Source organism: Cervus canadensis, chromosome 30 (genome assembly GCF_019320065.1).
Source record: "Cervus canadensis isolate Bull #8, Minnesota chromosome 30, ASM1932006v1, whole genome shotgun sequence".
Taxonomy (NCBI): domain Eukaryota; kingdom Metazoa; phylum Chordata; class Mammalia; order Artiodactyla; family Cervidae; genus Cervus; species Cervus canadensis.
This window is the reverse complement of record NC_057415.1, coordinates 43,371,594-43,398,164: the sequence shown is the minus strand read 5'-3', so window position 1 is coordinate 43,398,164 and position 26,571 is coordinate 43,371,594. Positions and strand designations below refer to the sequence as shown.

At 56.9% G+C, this 26,571-nt stretch overlaps 1 protein-coding gene across 3 annotated transcripts in view; it reads right to left on the bottom strand.

The window, feature by feature from the left end:
• Positions 1 to 26,571, bottom strand: part of PXDN (peroxidasin) — a 65,050-nt gene continuing 38,479 nt past the window's right edge. For 2 of the 3 annotated variants that reach the window (XM_043452966.1, XM_043452967.1), the window contains 16 exons: positions 26,087 to 26,204; positions 25,421 to 25,590; positions 22,342 to 22,614; positions 20,928 to 21,044; positions 20,451 to 20,609; positions 19,710 to 19,822; positions 18,857 to 19,013; positions 13,605 to 13,713; positions 12,876 to 13,033; positions 10,398 to 11,901; positions 7,131 to 7,265; positions 6,662 to 6,870; positions 4,156 to 4,276; positions 3,888 to 4,020; positions 2,583 to 2,693; positions 1 to 1,990 (listed from right to left, as the gene is read on the bottom strand). In XM_043452966.1, coding sequence (XP_043308901.1) covers positions 1,871 to 1,990; positions 2,583 to 2,693; positions 3,888 to 4,020; positions 4,156 to 4,276; positions 6,662 to 6,870; positions 7,131 to 7,265; positions 10,398 to 11,901; positions 12,876 to 13,033; positions 13,605 to 13,713; positions 18,857 to 19,013; positions 19,710 to 19,822; positions 20,451 to 20,609; positions 20,928 to 21,044; positions 22,342 to 22,614; positions 25,421 to 25,590; positions 26,087 to 26,204 — 3,707 coding nt within the window. In that variant the 3' untranslated portion in view covers positions 1 to 1,870. The remainder of the gene's footprint in view (positions 1,991 to 2,582; positions 2,694 to 3,887; positions 4,021 to 4,155; positions 4,277 to 6,661; positions 6,871 to 7,130; positions 7,266 to 10,397; positions 11,902 to 12,875; positions 13,034 to 13,604; positions 13,714 to 18,856; positions 19,014 to 19,709; positions 19,823 to 20,450; positions 20,610 to 20,927; positions 21,045 to 22,341; positions 22,615 to 25,420; positions 25,591 to 26,086; positions 26,205 to 26,571) is intronic. The other variant, XR_006266592.1, reaches the window with a different exon arrangement.

Sequence of the window (26,571 nt, the reverse complement as noted above, 5' to 3'; positions counted from 1 at the left end):
TGTTTGGAAACGTGGCCCGTTTATTGGAACTGAAAGGCATTGTTACATAGTGCAAACGTCTCTTTGGTGACGGGCTGATTACAATGAACAGAAGAAAGGCACTTGCTGCTGGCAAACATCTGGTTAGAAGGGCCAGTGAGTATGTACACACTGCGTCCTCCTCGGGGGCCGCTGGAGGGTGCGGACGGTCCACCCCCAGCCACAGAGCTTCCCGGTGACTCAGACGGCCACCCGGCGCGTCAGACAGAGCCATCCCAGTCCCCGCGTCCTCTGCACCAGGCCACCGCTCAACCTCGGGCGCCTTCAGACTCCACACGCTCCAGAATGTGGGATCTCATACCTGAGCAACTCATGTAACCATCCACCTCAGACAAAGTGAACCGTTTCCTGTCTGCAGAGATGGGTGCCAAGGCCCGATTATCTACCCCGTCTGCCCTGCTATGTGAAGAGAAGCCCTGTGCCCGGGACACTGGAGCTTGTACTGATCCGATCACCAGTGATGTGCGCTCACAAGTCCAGCCGCCCGTGTGGAAAGCCGCCGCCCGCCCCCCGGCTGGAATGCAGCCCCGCAGGCACTGGGGTCTCCTGCTGCGGGGAGGAGGAGGGCTGGGCCGGAACTCAGCTTTCAAAGTGCCCGGCACCTGCTGGACGCCGCCTGGAGACCTGCCTCCTCTTCCCCGCCCATGAGAGGCTCCACACGGTACCACCAACTCCAGACTCGCCCACATGGACAGAGGCAGCCGGGGTCCCAGAGGGTCTCCAGTAGGAAGCGCGGGCAGGCACCATGTCTGCGCCCGGCACAGGGCCCGGCTCTCGCTGGACACTCAGGTCCGAGAACAGCGCAGGGATCCAGGGACCTGTTTTCCAGAACACAGACCATTTGCATTTGGAACCAAACAGGAGGTTCCGGTCGAGTAAAAAGACAGAGGCCATGAGGTATGGAAGTTGTTTCTCACTGAGCCCTACGGGAACTTGAGCGGCGTGGACGTGCTGTTTCTGCCGTATTCAAAGCTAAAACATGCGTGAAATTTCATCAAACATCACACGCGGCAGAGATACGAATGAGGTATACGGACCGGCTGCTTTTCTTGAACGGACTCTCACAACCTGAAGTCAGAAAGTCCCCGACACGCGCGTTCCTCCCGTTGGAACAGGGATCGAGAGCGTGGCGGCTTGTCCGTGGACTCCGGCGGGTGAAGCCGGGCGGCAGAGCAGGGCGAGCGTGGCCGTGGGCAATGCTGGTGCGGATGGGGTGCCGTCTTGCCTGGTCCACACCCAGCAGCGTGTGCGCCGGTCACGGGGGAGCGCAGCGGCTTCAAACCTTCCGGGCCGCGTGGAATCGGGGGTCACAGGCGGCAGGGCCCGGCAGGGCCTGCGGAGCAGCAGGGGCCGAGGGAGGGGGCGCGGGGGCCGGTGCTGGCCGCCGGCACTGCCGCCCCACGTCCGTGCAGACTGTTCTGTTTGCCAGGGACGGATTCTCTTTCAAATCCTGCGTCCCTCCGCTGCCGGCTCCGCTCTGCAGGCTCCTGGTGCCGGAACCCAGCGGGACTAACTTTCAGTTGAGAAGAAACGGTGATACTAGGTGAAATCAATTAGGAGCCTAAATGATTGAACTGTGCAATTTAATAGTAGCACCAATTTTTCATTAAAAAAATTAAATAGAAACCTGAGAAACCTTAAGATCGAGTCAGGACACGTGTCTGCCCCACGGTCTGCCGGTGAACGCTCAGGCCGGTGAAATGTTCAGGCTGGGGGTCCCCGGGCGAGCTCGCACGGCCCCGAGCCGTGGCCCCCGCATCCCAGCCTCACCGCCCCGGCCCCTGCGCGGCCTAGCTCCCGGGGCCAGGAGAAGCTCCGGGCTCGCGGACGCTCAGGGCTGCTTCCCCGTGGAGTCTCCGGAGCACACGGGGCAGCAGGCTCCGCTGACCCTGGCGGGCGCTGGGCAATCAGCTGGCTGGCAAGTCTCCACGAAGCAGGTGACCTGCCCATCCTGGAGGGGAGAACACAGAGCCGTCAGCCCTGGGAGCTGCCCTGGCTATGCCCGGCCCGCTGGGCTGGCCTCCTGGGGGGGTTCTGGGGTTAAAGGGCGACTGACTCTCCTCCACAGCGGACACCCCGCTCCTTCCGGAGGCTCCCCTCCCATCCCCAGGCCCCGGGCTGTCAGCCCCCTGCATAGCCTCGCCCTGGGGGCCCCGGGGATCACGTCCCTGCATGTTGACCAGGTTGCCTACGGAGGAGCTGAGTGGCAGGGCTGTGTCCAAACCAGGGATGCCAGACCACTGCTCTGCCCGCCCAGGGGGACAGACCCGTCCCCAGCTGGCTCCCAACTCCACCCCGAAGCTCCTCTAGGGCAGGGCCACCTGCCCCCGAGGCCCCCACTGCCTGCTCCATCTGTTCGCTCGGAGACAGGGAGCCGCCCCTCCTCGCTCGTGTGGACACTCCTGTGCTGAGCAGGGGGAGCGGGGTCCCCATCAACCTTTACATACGGTTCTGGGGGGAGAGCCCCGGCTCCCGAGGGAAGAGGGAGGGGACCCCACAGCTGAGAGCTCCGATCCCCGGGGCCTGCCCGGGTGCACACTCACGCGGCATTCACAGGTGGTGCAGGGATCCCGCGCCCACTCAGCCCCGTCCGCGTACGAGCTGCCGTCTGCATCCACACAGTCTGTGCCGAGCCGAGACTCGAGTTTCTTTATCTGCAGCAAAGCAGACGCCCGGGCGCTCGGACGCAGCTCAGCGCCCGCTCCCGCTCCGCCACTTGAGATGACGTCTCAGGACGGACAAGAGAGACCCCATACCCGAGAGAGACGACGGGGCCGAGAGAGACCCCAAAGTCCCTTCCTGGAGCTTCAAGCGTGTCCCAAACCTGCATGACCACTGCCTGATGTCCCCACCACCCCCGTGTCTGAGGCCAGAAGTGCCTGGGCCGGAAATGTGGTCCAGCGGTGCCTAAAGAGGAGGAGAGGACCCGCAGGCAGGAGCAAAGAGGAGGCGGGCGCAGGTCTGGGCAACAGAAACATTCTCAGCGGCTTCTCAAAGCAGTGCTGGGCTGAGACCGCTCTGGAGCCCGACGGCACATCGGCCCTGCTGGGGGCAGCACTGAGGGGCTGACGGACGCTGGGGGCCCTTGGGCCCTGGTCGTGACTGCCGAATAGCCCCGCCTGTCTCCCTCGGGGGCACCTGAAAGAGCCCCACCCACCCAACCACTGAGACCGAGGCCCAGGACAGGCGCGGGGGTGGGGGCGGCTCTCACCGCCCCTCCCGCCTCCTTCCTGTCCTCGGGCAGCCCGGCCCGTCCGAGCAGAGTGGTCTGACCCCCGCCCTGTCTCAGCCTGACACCTCACTTCCCACTCCCGCCACGTGAATGCACACGGAGACCCCCACATGTGCCCTGGCGTGGGGTGGCGTAACCGTCTGCAGACCCCGGGGACGGGCCCAGGACCCTCCTGTAGATGTGCAGTTGCTCCCCACCCCACCATCCAAGGGGACCTGACCTCCGTCAAACCCCACGCCTCTGGGAGCGGGGGTCTAACCGGCATCCCTGGAGGGGCAGCTCTGGGCAGGACTCAAGGCCTGAATTCTGCACGGCCCTGACGGTGAGCCGCTAGCGGAGTGTGGGCTCTGTGGCCGCTCTAGGCAGCGTCCTAGGGGACCCTGCACCCCTTCTCATGCCGAGGACCCCCAGTCCTGGAAGCCCAAGAGCGGCTCCGTGGGGCCTGGCCAGAGCCAAGCCGAAAGCAGAGAGAGAAACATGGCCTCGCTGAGGCTCCAGGGCTGAGGACGAAAGGCTGCCCCAACATCACTCTCCTCACAGCCACGGAGGGAGACACGCAGGCTGGACTGGAGGGTGGGGAGCCGGGGCCGGGGGGGGGGGTCAGGGAGCCGCCCACCTGCTTCCTGAGGTCCGTGATGGTCTTCTGCATCTCCAGGACAAACTCCCGGAAGTCGCTGGTCCCCGGCCCCTGCGGCTGCTCCAAGGAGGCATCCGTGGCGTTACTGGGAGGTGCCCGGGGCTTCCCGGCTCTGCTCGGAGAAGCAAGGGGCACTCAGGGATGAAGCCGCCAGTGTGGGCTCCCGGGCTGCAGGGAGGGGCGCATGGGCGGGCAGACGCACAGGGCGCCCCGCACGCCCGAGGGCCAGCTGGGGGCTCAGATGTACCTTGGCACCTTCCCGGGCCCTGTCTCCCTGGCTGGCTCATCCTCCTGGTAGCTGAACTCAAGAGACCGCCTGCCTCGGAAGTGGTAGGAGAAGGCGTTGAACTGGCCCCGGGTTCTACAGTCTGTGAGCAAAACGTACACATGTCAGGGTCGGCACCTCTCACGAAGGACATCAAGCACGTCTGGGCAAGAACCATCCCTCCCGAAGGACACTAGAGGCGCTCACATTGCAGGGGGTGGAGGCGTCTCGCACTCACCTCCCCACTACCCTGGGTGAGGGGCCTGGAGCCCGTGACCCCGCCTTGCTCCCCCAGCACAGCCCAGCCCCCCAGTGGAGCACACACGTGCAGTCCTGCCCCACCCAGGAGACCTTGGTACTATTTCAGTAATTTCTACAATTATTTCAAAATGGAACACGGGTGTGTATTCGTCTCTATGACTCATCAGCCCACAGAGAAGCTGAAGTTCATCACTTTGATCGAAAGAAAAAGATGTTCCCAGGTGGAGCTTCTTGGGTTTCCCACATGCGCTAGTTCCATATTTGGACTAAACAAAAACATGACTGAGAGACGCAGCTCAAAGCTGTGTCGAGCGGCCCTCTCACATTCAGGGAAGTGAAACCTCAACAGCAATCTTCATCTGGTCCTGTCAAACTGAACTCTTTTTCCTGCCACTTTTTAGGTATGACTTTTGGACTAAAAGAAAAACAGATAAAGCTGGTAAAGCAGTTCTTCAAGCTGTGTCACCTCAGGGCTATGCTAGACAGCTAAGAGGAGAAGAATCCAGATAAAAGGAGGGCAGAGCTATGTCAAGCACCTCCATCTCTGTCTGTCCAGCTGAAGAGGCTTGGGGACAAGCAGAGGACAAGTCTGGATCAGGGTTCAGGCTCTCAGAGGACTTGGGTTTGGGGGCAAAAAAACAGCAAAGCTGAATTCATTCCTTCCTCGACAGCTTCAGGGAGTCTGCTAAAGCTTCATCAGAAAATGGAGTTTCTGTATCTAAAAAGAACTGGCTTTTCCCTATGATTTTCAAATAGAACTGCTTTCTGCAAACACAAAAATGAAATTCTTTGCCATATATGTGGAAAACTGTTGCAACCTTAATAAACCAGTCAAAGTAGTTTTTTTTAAGAAAGAAAAACAAGTTCCCAAGTTCCCAAGAGCTATAAAAATAAGAATTAAATGCTTTGCAAACTTGGGCATATACAGAGCAAAACTTCAAATTTTAAGTGAATTCTACAACATTGTAAATCACATTCATCACATACATATATATTTACCATATTATATATTATGCATTATATGTACATCGTATACGGGCAGAGAGAAGAAGCCACAAAGACTCCCATCACACCCACACACAGAATGTGTATCAACCCAGATTTCAACACTTACTAATGAAAAGAACAGTGAATTAAGACCAATTACTAATGAGAGCGACCTAGCCAGGACTTCTTCAGGAAGACACGGAAGAGCAAACTGGATTCCGCAGCTGGTGTCCGCCAGCGTGGCGGGCCAAGGGCTGGGGTTCGGGGCCACCTTGTCCACGGCTGCGTGACCCATGGGGTCACCCGGGCTTGCGGCCCCGTGATCTCACCACAGGAATGGGCCCTCAGAGTTTCCCCGCTGCAATGTTTCCTGGGCCTCTGATCACAGTTTGAATAAAGCCAAACTACATTCAAACGAAAATGTGTAGTCAAGGTTAGCCACGACCCAGAATGCAGAGCAGGAGCCTTGCAGGGGGACAGTGGCCCCCAAGCAACCAGACGGCACATCCAGAAACAGGCTTCTCGGGCTCCCAGAGGCCTGCGGGTACCTGCCATGGCCCCTCGCTTCCTCAGAAGTGTTTACAGCACATCTCCCTGCACACGTAAGTTATTCTAGGCATTCAGGACGCACAGCACCCATTTAAAAAAATCAACGTATGTCTGACACACTTTTCACATGTTTCTTGTTCATCTTTTATCTGCAGGCTCAGATATCTTGCTGTTTAGTCGCTAAGTTGTGTCCAATTGTGTTGCGACCCCATGGACCACAGGCACCAGACCAGGCTCCTCTGTCCACGGGATTCCCCAGGCAGGAACACTGGAGCGGGCAGCCTATCCCGTCTCCAGGGATCTTCCCAACCCAGGGATCCAACCAGAGTCTCCTGCACTGCAGGCAGACTCTCTACCACGAAGCCACCACGGAAGCTGCAGGTACAGATAACAGGCAGGCTGTCAAATGCAGACACGTGGGCGGTTTCCAGGGAAACAGGGCACTTACTGCATCAACGTTCTGCTTTCCGTCTCTTTCACTGAGCACCTTAGCCCTCACACTAACTCCTGTCTCGTGGCTTCACAGACTTGTCGCTGTCACTCACCGCTTTCAGGGTCCACAGCACTGCCCAGTGGACGCTCAGGGCTGACCGCCTTCCCCCGCCGGGGCCCCCCGTCTCCGCCTGCTTCCCCCGCTGCGCTGACCCCAGCCCGCGCTCTGCCCAGCCGTCAGGGGTGGACGGGCACCCACCTTCACAGCAGTCCTGCCACACTCGGAGGTCCACCCGGGGGATCTCGTCGCAGCTGCTATAGCCGTGGGGGAACTCGGCCACGCGGAACACGTCACTCTGCACACGCGTGATGTTGTCGGCGTTGTCGCACACGATGCGGGCCAGCGAGCCCTGCTTGATCTGGGTGAGCTGGGCGGGAGTGAAGACCCCCGGGTTCTCGTACCACAGCCTGCGTCCCCGGGGCAAGAGCGAGGTCAGAGAGAGCCGGCGAGGCCGCAGCCCCAGGGGCCGGTTAAGACCGTCCTCACACTCAGCTCTGCTCACGACACAGACGTGAGCGTCACCTGCTTTGGTGACAGTGCTCTGAGCGACCCGAAACGCAGAGACGAGAAGCCCACACCAAGAGCAGCAGCGGTCACTGCCGCGCCAGCACGGCCACTGTCCGGGAACACCCCTGCACGGGCACCCGCTGAGCTCCCGGGGCCTTACCTGTCCCCGTCCCGGAGGCGCTTGAACTGCGTGCTCAGCAGACACATCAGGGTGGGTCCCAGGCGGCTGCCAGGCACCAGGTCCTCCACCATGAGGGCCGGGAACAGGTCGATGTTGAGCGGGGAGCCGTACAGCCTGCAAGACGGAGCGGAGCCTCAGACTCAGCGCCGGGGCCCGGGGAGCGCCAGGCGCGCGGTTGTGTCAGACCCTCTGCGACCCCGTGGACTGCAGCTCACCAGGCTCCTCTGCCCATGAGATTCTCCAGGTAAGGATACTGGAGTGGGTTGCCGTTCCCTTCTCTAGCTAGTCGCTTTAGTCGGGTCTGATCTTCTGCGACCCGGTGGACTGCGGCCCACCAGGCTCCTCTGTCCGTGGGGTTCTCCAGGCAAGGACCCTGCAGTGGGTTGCCACGCCCTCCTCCAGGGGATCTTCCCAACCCAGAGACCAACTTCTGCACCTTCTGAGTGACTCCCGGCGTCTCCTGCGTCTCCTGCACTGCAGGCTGCTGAGCCACCCGAAAGCCCAGACCGTGCTCCTACCCTCCCCCAAACCTGTACGCTAGAGCCCTAAGTGATGGTGTTTTGAGCTGGGGTCTATGGGAGGCCCCTAGTGCAGGAGGGCATAGCCCCCACGATGGGCCCAGTCCCCTTATGAGAAGACATGAGAGACAGACAGACAGGGAGAGCACCCAGGGAGACAGCAGGACAGAGAGGCTTGCCCTCCTTCCCGAGAGGACTTGGTAAGAAGGCAGTGCTGGTGGTTCAATCGCTCAGTCGTGTCCGACTCTTGCGACCCACGGACTGTCGCCCGCCAGGCTCCTGTGTCCACGGGATTCTCCAGGCAGGAACACTGGAGCGGGTTGCCATGCCCTCCTCCAGGGCATCTTCCCAACCCAGGATCGAACCTGGGACTGACTCCCACATGGCAGAGAGATCTGTTACCGTCTAAGCCACCAGGGAAGCCCAAGACACGTGTTGTCAGAAGTGGGATTCGAACACACACCTCCAGGGAAGGCTGTGACCGAACCAGCGCCCTGGGCTGCTCGGCCATCCTGACGTGGTGGACAGCATGGCAAGAATGGAAAAGGCCTCATGCTGTTCTCCATCACGATTTGACGTGATTCAACATTCATTTAACAATGACAATCCAGCTCTTTCCTTAAAGCATCTGTCAGTCGTATATTAAAGAAACATTCCTGCTTCCTGTTTATACACACATGATAAAATACACACACGAGATATTTATCACATAAAGTTTAGAGAAGCCCAGAAAACACAGGGAAGGAAATGAAAACCAAACCTTCCTGACCGCTCAGAGACAACCTGACGTCTTAGCGTAAACCTTCCAAAGTTCCCGTCGTAGATGCATGTGAAGACGAAGCTACGAACAGCTGAAGACACACACTCCAAAGATGCTGGCATTCTACCCAACACTGAAAATGTATTTCCTGTGAGGAAACCACTTACGAATGGACACTGTACAAAAGACGAAGTCAGCAAGGTTTAAACAGTCAAGAACAAGCTCTCTCGCCAACCTCTTCCAAGTCCTACGCGTCCTACAACTGAGACGCCTCTTTCACCTCCTCAGACCCAGGATGCTGACCTTGGGCAAGGGCGGGCGGGGCCATCTGCAGAGCTGCTCGTCTCAGGAGTGGGGTCAGCGTGAGGCCGCCCTCACCGCCCCCAAGTTCAAGGACCTTCACACTGAACTTCGGTTCAGATAGAAATCGTCAGACAGAGCCAGGCGAGTTTGTTCTCTGCCTGAGGGCGCTTTTCCCAGAGGAGACACCCCGTTCCTAGGTGGAGTTCCCCCATCTGTCCCCACCTGAACGATCGGCCTACACGGGAGGCCCCCACGCTGGGGGCGCAGACCCAGAGACACGGCACCTGCCCGATCACAGCCCGCGCCCAGGTCGCTCTCCACTCACTCCAGGCTGCCGGAGGTAGATCTGATCAGACGCCACTAACACAGCTGGGAGCACTCGCTCCTGAAGCTCCATCTAAAGGCCTCCCTTCCGCAATGGGCTCGTGGGCTGAGGCTGGGACCCACTGTCCTGCGTCGTCTCTCCTCTGGGACACCCCTCTCACTCCCACTCTGAGTCGGGCCTGACGCGGGGGAGGGGAGACGCGGGACCCCCGGGTGGGCGGGTCACGCACTCGGCCCGGGTCCCCCGACCGCCAGCAGGGCCGGGCTGGAGAGCAGGTCCTTCGCGTGGCGGTGATGTAAGCTGGGCAAGGGACAGACACCGGGAAAGCGACCTTGTCCGTCTGGACGAGAACAACAGAAGATGCTCAAGCGTGAAAGGCACAGACCATCCACACCCCCGAGCGGAGCAGCCCTGTGACGCAAGGTCTTGTTCAGGAGTGTGTTTGTCTACGAACCCGGCCACCTGACACTGTGATTTAAACCAAGGATGGAACGTGTTGAGCTTAGCAGATGACGACGCCCAGTTACTTAAAACCTGCAGCGAATCGTGAGTAAGGCGCCACTTTGCCCCGAAGGCACCAGCCCAGCCCCAGAGGAGCACGGCTGAGCCTCAGGGTTAAGCGTGTAACTTAGGAGCCAGCGGCCCACCTTCTACGAACAGGAGAGTCTGGAGCCCACCCAGAGTAAGCCTTTTCAACAAAGTATCTTTTTTCTTTCTAAAACGACTCTTTCAAACCTAAGAGAACCTACTGCACAATGCACAGTGACCAGCGGACCAGTGGCTACGGAGGGGTCGCTGTGGGTGGTCACTTCCACTAGAGACCAGCTCAGAAACGCCGGAATAAACGACATGAAACAGGACTGGAGGAGCCAGGTGGACACCAGCAGAGAGGGTGGTGGTTCTGCAGAGCTCGGTCACTGCACCGTCTGGACGCACAGGGCCTGGGGAGCAGGGCGGCGCGGCGGGAAGCCCCTCTCTGCAGGCCTGATGAGGCCAAGCTCAGCCGCTGCTTTGCCCCTGGGAGGACGGGCTGCCCGGGGCTTCCCGGGGACCCTGCCCCGTGCAGCGCATCTCCTCACACTTCTGTCCCCCCAGCCCGGTGACGTCTCTCCTGGGAAGGGCTGAAGCTGCCCCCTAGCCGGGGGCAGGGACCCAGGGGACATGGACAAGCCTCAGGGCTCAGGACTCATCGTCCTGCCAGCACCTGGGAGCAGTGCGTGCACTCAGCAGCCCCCCGTCTCTAACTCCAGACTCCACCCCACCCTCCCGGGCTCCGCCGGCAGGGACGGAACCTCGGCTCCCGAGAGCTCACCCCCCGCCCCCGCGGCCCCCACACCCACCGCTGCAGCTTCTCCCGGATCTCAGGGCTCTTGATCTCGTTCTTCAGGTCCTCGAAAGTGTGGGGGGCCGACAGGTTGCAGTAGACGCGGTACTCGTGGTAGGGCGGGATGCCGTGGTCGCGGCCGCGCTGGATGTTGATGGCGGCCAGGTCCAGCGCCACCGTGTGCGCCATGGAGAACAGCCGCTCCGTGAGCTCCGTGTTAAGCAGCTGGGACGGCACGCGCATCTTGCCGGGCACGCCGAACAGGCCGCGGAGCAGCGGGTCGATGCCGCCCTCGTTGACGATGCGGAAGGGGGAGAAGAAGGCCTTGTGCAGCGGCACGTGGCCCAGCGCCAGCGGCCGGAAGTCCTCGTCCAGCCGCTGCAGCAGGGGGTTGATGAGCGTGTGGCCAAAGCGGAAGGCGGCCGTGGCGAAGGCGTTGACGATGCCGGCGTTGACGCCCGGGTCGTAGCCGCGGTATTCGCCCAGCATCTTCATGCCCGCCTCGCCCAGCACCTTGGGCAGCCAGTGCCGGTAGGTGATGTGCTGCATCTGGGCGCCCACCAGCTTGCGGGCCTCGTGGTAGACCGTGTCGCCGTCCCAGTGTGGGTTCAGCGCCAGCAGCTCGGCGGCCACGCGGTTGTGCTCGCGGAACCACAGCGTGTGCATGCTGGTGAGGCCCAGCTGCTCGTTGGCGCGGTGGTCGCCGGCCAGGAAGCAGGGGATGGGGCTCTCGTTCTCGTCCCGCATGCATTCGGTGGGCGGCCCGGCGGCGAAGGGCAGCAGCGGCTTGCCGGAGCGCTGCACGATGCCCTGTCGCAGCAGCCCGCGCTGGCTGGCCAGGTCGCGGACCGCGCGGGCCTCGTGCTCCGAGCTGCCGTACACGTTGGAGGCGTCGATGTAGGACGTGAGCTGGTTGATCTGCTCGCGGGGGTACACGGAGTTCATGAGCAGCGACGTCATGCCGCTGCCGCAGACGGGGCTGGAGCGCACGAAGAACATGCAGCGCGCCCCGCTGCGCGCCCGCGGGTCGTCGGGCGGCAGGGCCACGGAGAAGCAGGGCGGGTCGTTGCTGCAAGCCGAGCTGCAGTGCTGCCCGTCGGAGAAGCGGGCCTGGCTCAGGGCCACCACCGTGGAGTCCAGGTCGTGGTCCAGGAACTGGCCCCACTGCATGAGCATGTGTGTGAACTGCTCGTCCGGGGTGACGACCTCCGAGCCGATGAGGGCCGTGGACACCAGGCGGGGCATGGGCAGCGGGTGCCCGTGGTAGCGCCGGCCCGGGTCGATGCCCCGCGGCGTGTTGAAGCCGTTCTCGTACACGGCCTTGAGCAGGCGCTCGAAGGCGGTGAGCGAGGCGCCCCACATGGGGTGCTGCAGGTTGTTGCAGGTGCCGTCGTGCGTGCGGTACTTCTGGTGGAAGCACATGTCCGAGCAGTTGTTGACGCGCCGGTGGGCCGTGCAGCCCGACAGGTTGGCAATCAGGCTCAGGTACTGCGGGGACACGAGGTCGTTGTAGTGGTAACCTGGTCGGGGGGCGGGAGACGCGGCTTAGCGACCCGAGGCTGGGCCTGCTGGCCCCGACCCCTGCAGGGACCCGGGAGGGGAAAGGCAGGGAGGTGAGCAGGCTCCAGCAGGAGCGGACCTGACGCACCAGCGCCTGCTCCTGCCACAGGCCCTCCCGGGCCAGACACCCAGGGCTGCACACTCTTCCACGCTCCCCACACGGCTGGACACATCCAGAGCATCTCAGAGCCCGGCAGGATTGACTAGACCTGGACTTACAGGAAATGGGAGCCAGAGCCCCTCTGCAGAGGACAGGGTCCTAAACACCCACACAAAGGGCAGGGAAGACCAGGGGGTGAGTCTGTTCGGGCCGGGAAAGAGGCGATCAGACACTCGGGGAGGTGGGCTGCGCCAGAGGAGCTTTGAAGGGACAGGACGCTGGGCTCCCAGTGCCAGCTGGTATCCGGCATTGGGCTCAGACCCCAAAGTCTGGCAGCTCCTGCCTCCCAGAGAGAAGGCTAGGGTGCCCCCGGCTCGGTCACTGCTGCCCTGAGGAAGCCCAGTCCTGAGCCCAAGAGCCAGCCTGGGAAGCGCTGCCTCCCACACGCTGCCTGGGTGCTCACCCCCTCGGGTCCCGCAGAGCCTCACGGGGCGGGGGGCATGCCAAGGGCAGGGGCAGGGTGGCGTGACTCCCCGCGTCCACACAGCACCTGCTGAGGCCCCACCAGCATCCTTCCTAGCACCCCTAACCGGGACCCAGGGCCTCCCAGGGCTCCCCTCTGCCCAGAGGACCTGACGATCGGAGCCCAGGGCCAGCAGGCCCCCCGAGCTGAGCACACATCACGTCCCCACCGGCTCTCCCACCAGGCCTGTGAGAACCACAGCACTGTCCCCGCTCAGGCCGACCGCGGTGACGATGCTCGCCACAGACGCGGGGCCAGGCGGGCTGGACCCGCCCGGAAGGGGCCGTGGGGATGGCGCCGCGGGTACTGACTGGTCCCGTTGAGGTCCACCATCAGGCCATGCTGCACGTGCTCCTGGATCAGCTGCAGCGTCCGCTCGAAGATCTCCCCGGCCCGGGCCTGCTCCACCGTGTAGGGGTCCCGCGGATACCGGAACAGGGCCAGCAGGTCGTTCGGGGAGCGAGGGCGGCTGGCGGGCGGGCGGGGCGAGGAGGCAAGAGTGGGACAGACGACCGAGAACAAAAGTCACTCAAGAATCACCGCGGTTACCTGTTTCTACGGCTACATTTCTAGGGACACGAAGCACCGTACCTTACTTATTCCATGGAAGGCAACAAAGCAAAGGAACAAAACCAAAAGATGCTAAACATGAATAACTCATTACGTCAACTGAAAAAACACAGATAGTCTATTTTAATTCAAACACAGCAAAAACACTTGGGGGTTGCCAAGATGAGCAAACGCATGAATGGCTTAAGAAATACTTTGTTTTTGCCAACTCACTGAGTAACAAGCCCAAGGAATGAGTCAAAAGTTTTCTGAAATGTTCTATTTGTGAATCACAGCTCAGCTTCTGCTTGGAAAGGACACACCTTTCTGTTATCTTAGCCCCCAGAAAAGTTAACACAACGCTGTTCATGATTCTCAAATTAAAACACTGCTTTAAGGACAGGAGACACGTAAGACTTGGTGCAGAACCGCACGCCCTCTGTAAACCCAGCCCACGCGCGGGTCACAGCTCTGACTGCTTCTGCACGTACCTGTCAAACAAATGTGTCCGCGTGGAGTTGATGGCTCTGTCCACAGTCGCGATAGCTTCAACGATGGACGTGGCCACAAACGGGTCCCCGTTCCGACTGACATCAGGAACTAGGAGGCAGGAGGTCGTGGGTTACCAGCAAATACACACACAGGTCACAGAACAAAGACCAGACACTGCAATGCAGACGCTGCTCCAGAGCTGTTTCTACTTTTCCCTCTAAAACTTAAGCTTCTTTATCACAAACTCTACTAGAAGCTGTTTTCAAACTGCATGAAAGATGCTTTAAAATCACGGGATTCCCCACAAAGGGTCAAAGAAGATGCAACTGAAAACTCCGAAGTTCTTCTAGCAAAGTATCAGCTGACGGGGAGGCAGATTCAGGTCCACTGAGCAGCCGCCCTGCCCTGCTGGGCTTTATCCACCGGTGGAGGCTGCGACGCCTCCTGCCGAGGGCCAGACAGGCCGCCCACTGCTGGACCGCAGCCCACTCGCCTCCCGAGGCTCTGCTGCCCCTCGTCCTAACCCTCAGGGAAGGATCAGACATCCTACAGCCAGCCTGTGTGCAAGCACACTGTGCTCACATACACGTGCACACACACGCACACACACACGTGCACACACGCACGCACGCACACACACATGCGCATACACACGCACGCGAGCGCACACACACACACACACACACGGCTCCTGAACCTGCTTCCTCTGAAGTTACGGCTCCCTTTCCACTGTCCTCTCTTCACTCCTTTTCCACTTAGTAGCATTTCACTTTTCTAGCATTTAGTTTGCTAAATAAGTTTTGTTCCAACCAAGCTTTTATCTTTAAAAATGCTCAGGACAGGTCACCCACAACATGCACTTTAACAAACTCAACAGTAAATTTTTCCGTCAAAATACACAAGCCTTCTAGAAAACTCAACATGGCTGAAAATGCCCTTGGTGAGATGCTGCCTTCACGCGGTTCTGGGCGCACCCCTTCTCTTGGTGCACCCCCTCCTCCAGGCGCACCCCCTCCTGGCACTGATCTCAAACAGAGCCTGAATTGGATTTTGTATTGTAGTACAGCTGATTAACAATGTGTGGGGAAAAAAAAAAGAAGGAAAAAAAAAATGTGTGGTAGTTGCAGGTGGACAAAATGGGATTCAGTCATACATATGTATCCATTCTCCTCCAAACTCCCCTCCCATCCAGGCTGCCACATAACATTGAGCAGATGCCTGAAAAACAGCATTCTCAATACAGTATTTTTTCATATTCTAAGAATTGGAATAGAAGTTTCAAGTCTCATTCAAATACTTTTAAATCACTAATCACTTTTAGCAGTAATACTAGAAGCCAAAATACACGGAGCTGTATCAAAGTTTCTGAGTGAATATAAATTAGAAATCTGCATTCTCTTCATACGAAGTCAAATGAGTCAAATCAAAATGTCATAATTTTTTCAGCTAGGCAAAAACTCATGAATTTTCCAAAACAAATACTATATTAACATAATATACACATACACAAAAGCTTTTCTAGTATGCTTCATAAAGGCTTGAGAGAGAACGACGGCAAAAAAAAAAAAAAACAGACAGAAAAATTGAAGAAGTGTAATCTAACTGAAGTGGGAGCACTGACCATGAAACAGGAAAAGGGAAACAAACTAGATAAAGTGAAAGACCAGTCCAGCTGCTCACCAGGATCACACCAAGCCCTGGAGAAGAACAGCAATACTGGGCATTTGTAGTTTCCAAAAAATTCCCAAGATAATTCTGTTACGCATCTGGATTTTAAAAAGTGATTAATCTTGGGCTTCCCTTGTGACTCAGCTGGTAAAGAATCCACCTGCAATTCGGGAGACCTGGGATCGATCGGTGGGTTGGGAAGATCCCGTGGAGAAGGGAAAGGCTACCCACTCTAGTATTCTGTCCCGGAGAATCCCACGCACTCACTGTATAGTCCATGGGGTCGCAAAGAGTCAGACACGACTGAGCGACTTTCACTTTCAGAAGTTTTTCTATTAAATGGTAGTTTCAGTGATATAGAATTCTATCATTTTCTGTGGACCAACTGTGATATAATTATTGTAATAAGCAAAAATAGAATAGTAACAAATATTTATCAGTTTTCACAATCAACAGTCAGACAAAAAACAAAAGATAATTATAATTGCAAGTCCTAAAGGAAACATGATCAACCTAACAGTATAAAAACTGCACACGGTTAGGGTTAAGTAGCGTGATGCGGAAGTGCATCTGTGCGCACGTCCTCAGCCGCCCAGCCGGCCTGGTGCCTTTAATCCATTTACGGTTAAGGCAATTATCGGTACATGTGACAATTAGTGCATGACATGACCACGTTCTTAATTGTTTGGGCTCTACTTTGTGTGGGTCTTTTTCCCTCTCTTCTGTTTCCTGCCTACAGAAATCCCTTTAGCATTTGTTGTGCAGCTGGTTTGCTACAGATGTATTCTCTTAACTTTCGCTTGTCTGGAAAGCTTTTGATTTCTCCATCAAATCTGACTGAGAGTCTTTCTGGGTAGAGTATTCCTGGTTGCAGGTTCTTCTCTTTCATCACTTTAAATATATCATGCCATTCCCTCTCGCTTATAGGGCTTCTGTTGAGAAATCCGCTGACAGCCTGATGGGAGTACCCCTGTCTGTTATCCGTCATTTTTCCCTTGCTGCTTTTCACATTTTATCTTTATCTTTGGTTTCTGTCAGTTTGACTACTGTGCGTCTCGGTGTATTCCTCCTTGGGTTGATCCTGCCTGGGACTCTGTGCCTCCTGGACTTGGTTGACTATTTCCTTTCCCACGTTAGGGAATTTTTCAGCTATTTCTTCAAATATTTTCTCAGGTCCTTTCTCTCTCTCTTCTCCTTCTGGGACCCCTATAATGAAATGTTGGTGCATTTACTGTCCCAGAGGTCTCAGGCTGTCTTCATTTCTTTTCATTCCTTTTTCTGTATTCTGTCCTGTGGCAGTGATTCCACCATTCTGTCCTCCAGGTCACTTATCTGTTCTTCCGCCTCAGTTAATCTGCTACTGATTCCTTCCAGAGCACTGTTCATCTCTATTTGTTCTTTAATTCCTCTAGGTCTTTGGGAAACATTTTTTGCATCTTTTCCAGTATGTTTCTGAGATCCTGGATCATCTTCACTATCATTATTCTAAATTCTTTTTCTGGAAGGTTGCCTATCTACAATTCATTTGGTTGCTTTTCTGGGGTTTTATCTTATCCCTTCATCTGGGATGAAACCTTTCCATCATGGTTAACTTTCTGCGATGTGGTTTTGGTCCTAGCTGCTCCGGGACTGCGGTTCTTCTTGCTGCTTCCGTCTGCCCTCTGGTGGATGAGGCTACGAGGCGTGTGTAAGCTTCCTGATGGGAGGGACGGGTGCTGGGAAAAACTGGGTCTTGCTCAGTAAAAATGTAATCCAATTACCCACTGATCCCACCTTGTGAGCCGAGAGGCCTGGGGTCTACAGGCTCTATGGTAGGGTTAGTGGTGACCTCCATGGGGACTTCCGCCAAGGGGTCCCTTCCAGGACAGTTGCTGCCAGGACCCCCGTCCCTGTGGGGAGCCCCTGCTGACCCACGCCTCCACAGGAGATCCTCCAACACTGGCCGGCAGGCCTGGGTCAGTCGCCTGTGGGGTCCCTGCTCCTTTCGCCCGGATCCTGGCACAGACAAGATTCTGTGTGTGCCCTCCAGGACTAGACTCTGTCTCCCCCAGTCCTGTAACCAAATCCTGCTGGCCTTCAGGGCCAGGCTCCCGGGGACACCCAGTCCCTCTGTCAGACCCCCAGGCCGGGAAGCCTGACGTGAGGCTCAGGGTCTTCCCAACAGCCGGAGAACTTCTCTGTATCATTGTTCTCCATGCTGTGGGTCGCCCACCTTGCAGGCATGAGATTTGATTCGATTGTGTTTGCATCCCTCCTACCATCTCGCTGTGACTTTTTCGTCTTTGGACACAGGGTATCTTTTCTGGGGGGTTCCAGTGTTCTCCTGTCAATGGCTGTTCAACAGCTAGTTGTGATTCTGGTGTCCTCACAGGAGATGAGCCCACATCCTTCTACACGTCCTTCTACTCTGCCATCTTGAACCAGAAGCCCCCCGAATTAGGCAATTTTTAGAACCTAATATTTTTATAGGTTTTATGTATCTAATGCCACATGTCAGACAAACGGACAGGACAATCTTACATAATTTTATCACCTAACATTTCGTTCCCCACAACAGCAACTTAAGTTGAATTTGTTTTTAAATCAGGAAATCCACTGATTTAATTTATAATCACTCCAGTCTAATATAATGGGAAAATAAGGTCATTTAACACTAAAAAAAAGAAAAAAGGAAAAAAAAAAAAAAGACGTGCAGATGTGCCCATAGGCTCAAGGAACCACCTGGGGCATCCATGTATAAAATGGTGTTTTTCCCATTTCTTTTATACTTGAAAAATAACGTTGCTTTACCATGAATTAGTTACACATGAAATATAAAAATAACCTTCCACCCACAATCTCCAAAATAACCACATTTTAGTGAATTTTCTTTACCCTTTTTTTTAAGTTACATAAATGTGTTTTTGAATTACTTTTCTATGACTATTGCTCGGGAAAAAATAAATTCCACTTGCCAAGTGCAGGTCCGGGTGGAGCTGTAAGACCTACGAAAAGCCACAGGCCTGCATTTTACCCTGTTTGCTCGGAACTGAGGGGCACATCGGAGGTTTGCAGCTCTGGGATGGTGGAGGAGCACTCCCCAGTCGGCACAGAGTGGGCCTGCCAGGCCCTGGGGCAGGACCAGACCCAGGGAAGGGGACGGTCCCTGCCCTCGCGGGGGTTTCAGATGGAGAGTGAGCACGCCCCAGGGCCGCACGAGGCCACACACGCTCAGGAGAGACAGAAAACAGAACGAAGGGCCCCGACTCCTTCAGAGTAGGAGCTGCGTCTGCAGTTCTGCCAAACGGTGGCTGCAAATTACATGGTGCAGAACGCCGGAGGGTGTGGGCGACCATGAAACCAGCTACAAAACCCAGCGCAAGGAGGCCCTCCAAGCGTGCAGGCGACCACTAAACCAACTACAAAACCCAGCGTGAGGAGGCCCTCCAAGCGTGCAGCCACAGCATTCTCAGAGCCTGGGGCAGTGGGGGGGGGGGGGGGTGCGCGGCTGTGCCTCTGGGCCGCGCCGACCTTTCTGCAAAGCAGACGTGCCCTGTCCTCTAACGGCCTCCAACCTCGCGGGGCGTCTACTCCGCGGCCTCACCGTTCACGCTGAGCACCATGCTGACCGACGCCTGCCCGATCGTGTTCCGTGCCACACACTCATAGCGGCCAGCGTCTGCGGTTCCAACGTCACGGATGGTGAGGAACCCCTCGGGGCTGATGTGAAATTTCCCGCTTTCCGTCACCTGAACCCCATCCTGGAGCAAAATAAGTGGAGAGGACGCGGGAATCAGACCAAGGACCCGAGGGGTCTCTCTTGGGGGCGGGGCACCACGTGGTGGGGCCTCGCGAATGGAGCCCTCCTGACGGCTGACCCACCAGACACTGGGACGATCCTGCCCGCTGCAGATTCAAGGGCGGGAACCCCTCCTACCTGCTGCAAAACACCCAGAAAGCTTAAGACACAAACCTTGCTCTGTGGGACTTTGCAGGATCCCGGGGCACAAAAGGTGACCTTCGTGGGACGTGTGCTGGGCTGGGGGTGCAGAGCGAGGCACCGAGCGTGTGGGAGCAGCCAGGGCAGGTGTGTCACCAAGGAAGGCAGGTGACCTCCCAGGACGAGGAGGAAGTGAGGGAGGCGGAGGCGTCAAGGTCCCGAGGACCCCACCTCCCTCCCAGGGAACCACTTCACGACCTCCAGGAACATGTCTTGTATTAAACAACTTGTTTATAGTTAAACGCAGACTAGCGTTTCTGTGCTGGGCTCAGTAAGAACAACACAGTGAAACGGGATACAGGAAAATCTCTCAGTGATTGCAGGACCAAGGACCTAACAAGAGGGACGCTTTCGCTTCTGTCACCAAGAAGGACACGTACGGGCGAATGTCCCGAGTCTGTCTAGTTCAGGTTGGCTCTCTCCCCGCGATGGCAGGCCTGGACGCATCAGCCCTTACCTTGTTCCAGGTGACCGCGGGCTCCGGCTCGCCCTGGGGACGGCAGGGCAGCTGCACGTTGCTGCCCACCTCCACCGTCATGTCCCTGGGGACGCTGGTGAACACTGGGGTAACTGCAAGGCAAGAACAGGGGCTGACACGCGCAGAACCCAGGCAGCTCAAGGTCTGCAGCAGAGGCCCCGCCCCCGGTCAGGGCAGGCCCGGGGCACCGAGCGCCCTCGCTGGGGCCAGGCCGCGCGCGACCTCGTTTCCTGCCGAGGAGCCAGACAGGACCTCTGGGCTGCCAGCCTCCCCGTGAGCAGCAGCCTCAGGGCAGCGGCCCGCCTGTCCACGTGGCTCCTGCCCTGCATGTGAGTCCAAGGCCTCAACCCCCAGGAGCCGGTGATGAGGCAGCAGGCAGGGCACCAGCTGACGGCCCCACTCACGGGCCATCCACCGTCCTGCGTGCTCAGGACTGGAAGGGAACCCAGGGCCCGTCGGCTGGATCAGACCAGGCCCCCAAGCCCTGTCGACGCTCTGCAGGCAGAGCCTCCAGCCCCCTCCCCCAGGCCAGGCCACCCACGACACGGGGCACAAATTAGCAGTGGAAGCACGGCCCACTGAACTGTAGGAGCCCGCCATGCCCGCGCCCCCCAGGATCAGGGTCCCCACGGCTGACATGGACGATTCTGGCTATGACCAAGGTCTCAGGATGTGCGTCCAGGGCTGGTCCCCTGGGGAAGGGTGGGGACCAGCGCCTACCTCGGGGCTGGACGGTCAGGTGCGCGGCGACACTCTGGGAGCCGATGATGTTCACGGCCTGGCACTCGTACTGGCCCTGGTCGTGCAGGGCGACAGCCAAGATCCTCAGCGTCCCCGACGACAGGACCAGGTGGCGCCTGTCCACCGACAGCTGGCTCCCTGCGAGACGGGGACACGCTCTCAGCGACACGGACGCGGGGGCAGGAGCCTGGCCTTCCTCGGGGCGGCAGACAGAGCCTCAGGGCCAGGCAGAGGCCTGACTGAGGGACGGAAGGATCGAGCAGCTTGCTATCCCCGGGTCCAGCCTGGAGCCACCGGCCCCAAGGCCTGCCGCCCTGGTCCTCGGTGAGGACAGGTCCACCCGGACACGCCACGACTTTGGGTCATGTTCTGATTCCGCTGCGTGGCCTGCCCAGGGCACTGTGCCCCAGGGAGCAAGGGGAGGCAGCACGGGTAGCTGCTCTGGCGGCCACTCACCTCCCTTCGTCCAGGCGATGACGGGCTGCGGGTAGCCCTTTGCCTCGCAGTGGAACTCAACGGTCTGGCCCTCGATGACAGCTCTGTCCTGGGGCGTCACGGTGAACTGAGGAAGCGCTTACGGAAGGAAAGACACAGAAACGAGGCATTCAGGGGACAGCTCTGGGTGCAAAGTCAGTCTCCTTCCCGGAGTGAGCCCTCCCCCCCGACCCAGGGCCCATCAGGACCCCTCTGCTGGTGCAGCATCCCAGGGAGGGAGGAAGAGGCCAGAGAGTGAAAGGATGCAGAGCAGGAAGAAGACCACGCCTCGGGTGCTTCACAGCATCACACGCTCACGTGTGCGGAGACTATCAATCTAACAGCACAGAACTCCCTAACGACCAGCCTTGCTTCCTGCAAAGGGCCCAGGTTCATCTCCTCAGCCTAAACCGAATGTATTTGCAAAAGGGTAAAATGTTATCTAGTGCAACTGTGTGCGGTGACAGGAGTCATGCTATTATTACTGGGTGAAAAAGACAAAAGTAAATTACAGAATAAATATATCCAATATAATTCCATTTTTATAAAAGCAACAAACCAACTTCCCAGGTGGCACTAGTGGTAAAGAAACCGCCTGCCGATGCAGGAGACGCAGGAGACAGGGGCTCAATCCCTGGGTCGGGAAGATCCCCCGGAGGAGTGTGTGGCAACCCCCTCCAGGATTCTGGCCTGGAGAATCCGATGGAGAGAGGACCTGGCAGGCTAGAGTCCATGGGGTCACAGAGAGTCAGGCACAACTGAAGTCACACACAACAGCCACAACCAAAACCAAACAACACGACTGTACAGTCATACGTGCAAAGAGCGAGCCAGAGGACAGAGTAAAAGGCACCAACTTTAGTGACTCTGCTTCCGCCGGAGGCTGGAAAAGCTGATGCGGAGACAGGAGGGAAAACTCTTTTTCTGCATTCACACTTCTGTGCCGTCCTAGCACTTGTCAACCAAAGTCCCACTTTGCAATTAAACTTGAAAACTACTCATAAACTCATTCTAGCCAGTTAAGGACTTTGAAAATACACAACATTAAGTCTTAGAACTACATATACTCTCAGACTCAGAGTTCAAAAATCAACCCTAAGGAAATTCCAAGATGTGTGCCAAACTTCTAGACAGCAGTGAATTGGCACGCACACCCACATTCACATGGAGAACACAGCAGAGAAATAGAGCCCTGACCGCCTGATGCCTGCGGGCGGAAAATAAACGTGTCTCCAGTCCCACGGAGGGTCCTCGGGGACGGGAGAAGGTTCGGCAGGCTTGGGGACGGGAGAAGACGCACAGGCTCTGGGACAGGGGGATCCGGCGGAGCTCCAGGGCCACTCTAGGGCAGGCCAGGGGGACCAGGGAGCCGGGGCTCCACGCGGACGGGCCTCACCTTGGACGATGATGAAGGCCGTGGCGTGGATGCTGTCCACGGTGTTGGAGGCGAAGCAGGTGTACTCCCCACTGTCCTCCTGCTCCACGTTCTGGATGTAGAGGCCGCCGGACGGGGTGATGCTCACCCGGGGGTCCGTGGGCACGGGGCTGCGGTCGCCCCTGGTCCAGGTGATCTGCGGCGGGGGGTGGCCCGTGGCGCTGCACTCCAAGGTCACACTCTCCCCCACCAGCACCTCTGTGTTCTGGGGCTGGATCACAAACGCCGGGCGAGCTGCCGCGGGAGACAGATTCGGAATCAACATCCTCCAGCCTAGCAGACGGTTCTGCTTGGGTTTTCTACTCGTTCTGCCTATTGACGTCTAAAATAAGTAGAACCAATTCAATCTGACTGCACGCTTTGTCTCCTTTCCTTTTTAAAGAAACATGCAGATCATAAAGATGGTGCACGGCCTTAGGTTAAGCCAGCATCAGCAGTGCTGACCAGTTAGAACCAGTTCCTTTTTCAAACATGGACTGAATTCTGGCCCAGTCTCATTTCTGATGATTCTAAAAGCACTGTCAGTCTTGTTAGCAGGTAAACCTTAATAGTAGTTCTTACTGGTTATCAAACACTGTTTTCAAAGGGTATTTAGAACATACAGAAATAACAAATTTCCCTCACAGGAAGGAAAATACAAATGAATAGTATGATAATAGTTTCTGACTCTAAATCCAGAAAAAAAAAATCCACATATTTATTATTGAGCTCTTGAGATGAGCATGTACACAAACAAAACATGTTTCTAACACGTCAGGAGCACAAACCACCCTGGTCCACCAGGACAGAAATGCAGCCACGTAGATCAAAACTGGACATTCACTCACCCTTCCGCTCAGAAATTACTCTGCTAGGACTTTACCCCGTAGGTATTTTAATAGGCTTATAGAACAGTACAAGTTTTTAAAAAAGGACTTATTACTGTGCTGTTTCTTCGGGCTGACATCCTTATCTGCAATTTTCCAACCCAAAAAGCTCCAAAAATAAGTAATCTTTTTGTAACTTCTTTGTTTACAAACCTTGATCCATTTAGCACAAAGCTACTTACAGTCCTCATCTATTCCACTTACCGAACACTCATAGGACTGAATAGGACTTTATATATTGATAATGATGTTATCTGAGATTCTGTGACAGTTTAAAGCAGAGCAAAATGGTGGGGAACGTACAGGTGATAAAAACTAATTAAAAGAAAACTAGTTGCCTCTGTATAAAATCAAATCAATCTTAAGGCAAAAAATATTTGATAGAGGCGAAAGTGTTAATAATCAAAGTTTAATTCATGAGGAAGATAAAAACTGCAGACTAATATGCCCCTAATAACAGAGCTTCAAAATAGATAAAGTACATTTACCCCTTTGTGACTCATGGAAACTTACAAATGGGTCCATCATCATCATCTATATCATAGGATTGACAGACGTCCATAAAGGGGCTCAGTGCATATATTTTGGGCTTTTTACGCCATAAATCTTTCAGTGTGATTATGTTCCAAAAAGACTTAATCAACAGACATTGAAATCTGAACTTAATTTCATTATCATGTATTCTAAAATGCTATTCTTAAGTTCCTCAATCGCATAAAAAAGGTAAAACACATTCTTAGTGTAAACATCTTCTAAAACCAGGCAGTGGTCCAGGCTGGGCAGACCCCGGTCCAAGCTGACTGGCTGCCCCCTGGATCTGCAGTGACCTTCCCGTCACTGCAGTGACATTCCCATCCCCCTGTAGGAGACCCTTCACGTGCATTTCTGGGAGCAAGGCCAACAAGCTCAGACTGGTGTACTAAGGAAGGCTCTCGTCCCTGAGAAACAAACGAAAATTCAGATCAAAAGAGGTTAGATTTGGAACTCTTGGGCCAGAGGGAGACTCTACTGTTCCCATCGAGGGATCACCCGCCCCGTTATCACAGCCGCTGCGCTAAGGACTCGCACTGTTCACGTCCTGCTACTCCCCCTGTCCTGACGTGTCCCTCCAGCACGGCGCCACCGCGACCAACATCACACGGGCTTCCCTGGTCCTTACAAACCAAGCACAAGCTCCTCTGTGGCCAGCAGCCCTGTTGTCTTCTCTGGCAGACTCACAGCCATGTGGCTCTGCAGAGATCCTGGACGCCTGGTTCCACATGGGGAACCTGGGATTAAAGGGGTTTGACTTGGCTGCAGTTATCTGCCCTGCGCATTCCTCTGAACTGGTGTTTGAGAGCTGGGGATTCTCATTCATCAGTAAATCTGGACTATGTCTCTGCCAGGATATACTGAGGCATACAAAGTTCTCATAGTAAGACTCTAAACAAAGAACCACAGAAATCATTCATCCTGCCGCCGAGGGTGTTGCCAGGCCCTGAATCACACAGCACGAGAGAAACACAGACTCAGGACCACTCACACGAGGACGACCAGAACCGTGGCGGCACCGCGGCCAGCGGTGCTGTGTCCAGCGGCCCTGGGGCCAGGGTCACCCCCAGGCTCTTCTCTAAGGGCCAGCTCCTCTCTGGCCAAAGTCCCAAGGGTCAACACTTGGACAAGAGTGGGGTTTGTAACCTGGTGTGACCCAGGCCAATCCAAGGACGTAGCTGTGCTTCCTTTGGCTCCAACTATCTTTTCAGATCAGGTACCAATACTTTAGACATGTGAATTTTGCATCAAAATTCAGATTTTGGGTTTCTTTTAAAGTCGCCAAGGCCTGTAGCACAAGAGCAAGCCCACTGCCAGGGGGCAGCCAGTGAGATGCCCTCGGGACCACCGCCAGCAGAGGTACTGGGCAGGGGCATTTGTCTCCCCAGGTGTCCACAGCCCTCTGGACAGTGACCCCAGCAGCAGCTACCCACGGCCACTCTGAGTGACCACCTGGATGAAGGGTTGGCAGTGGACCAGAGCAATGGTCGGGGGTCACACGTGACCCTGAGCCGACCCTGCTGCTGGTGCTTCAGCCGGGACACTGGTGTCTGTCTCTCACCACCAGGGGCAAAGAGAGAAGGGAGCGACGGGGAGGAAGGGGATTCGGGAAGGGCTGAGTGTCCAAGGAGCTCTGTGCCTACCTGGAGACCGGAAGTACCTGAGGGTCACCTCCTGTGTCTTCACCTCCCCGGCCACATTCTTTGCCATGCACTGGTAGATGCCCTGGTCCGTCTCTCGCGTGTTCTGGATCATGAGGGTCCCGTCATCCAGCAAGTTCAAGCGGGAATCTGTCTTCATGCTCAGCTCATTGCTATAATGACAGACCCGGCTGGCTCAGGTCCCCAAAGCACAGGAAACACCCAGTCCTCCCCGGGCGTCTGGTCCCAGCCCAGGGACCCTGGCCTCGAGGCATGGACAACCCGAGGTGCCAGAGAAACGTCTCCTCCTCTTTGTGTTCCCTCCAGGGAGGAGCAGGAAGGGTCAGCTGGGAGGAGGAGGCAAGGTCAGGGTGGGCAGGCAACCTGGAGCTCCTGGGGTACCGGGACGGCTGGGACCCGGCGCCCAGCACCCGTCTGACGGCTGGGACCCGGCGCCCAGCACCTCTCTGACGGCTGGGACCCAGAGTTCAGCACCCGTCCAATGGCTGGGACCCAGCGCCCCCAGCACCCTGTCAAGTACCCCCAGCACCCCGTCTGATGGCTGGGACCCAGAGTCCAGCACCCCTCTGACGGTTGGGACCTGGGGCCCCCAGCACCCCGTCCGATGTCTAGGACCCGGTGCCCAGCATCCCGTCCGGAAGCACTCACTTGTTCCGCAGCCAGATGATCTCGGGCTTGGGGTTGCCCTCGGCCCTGCAGGTGAAGAAGACGGTGTTGCCCAGGGTGACGTCGGCATCCTGCGGCTCCGACGTGATCCGCGGCCTTTCTGCGCCAAAAGGAAAGCAGACCCTCTTGTCTTGGTCCTAAACCACCGTGCAAACAGGAGCCCAGAGCGAGCCCCTTTGGTTCGAGAGAAAATCGCACATGTCCAAACCAAAAACACTCCTGTGGGGACAGCCAGCGGAGAACAGCTTCTCCACGGAGAAGACGGCGCCAGAGCCGAACCACAGCATTTCCAGGACCTCAGGCCCACCGCACGACCCCTCCCACCAGACCAGCCCTCACAGGCGAGGGCAGGACACGGAGAGACCACAGGGCTGCCCGGGGCTGAAGTCAGTCACCCGCACACGCAAGGGGCCAGGACCCCGACCACAAAGGGATGGTCATGAAAGGTCACAAGTGGTCACCAGCAA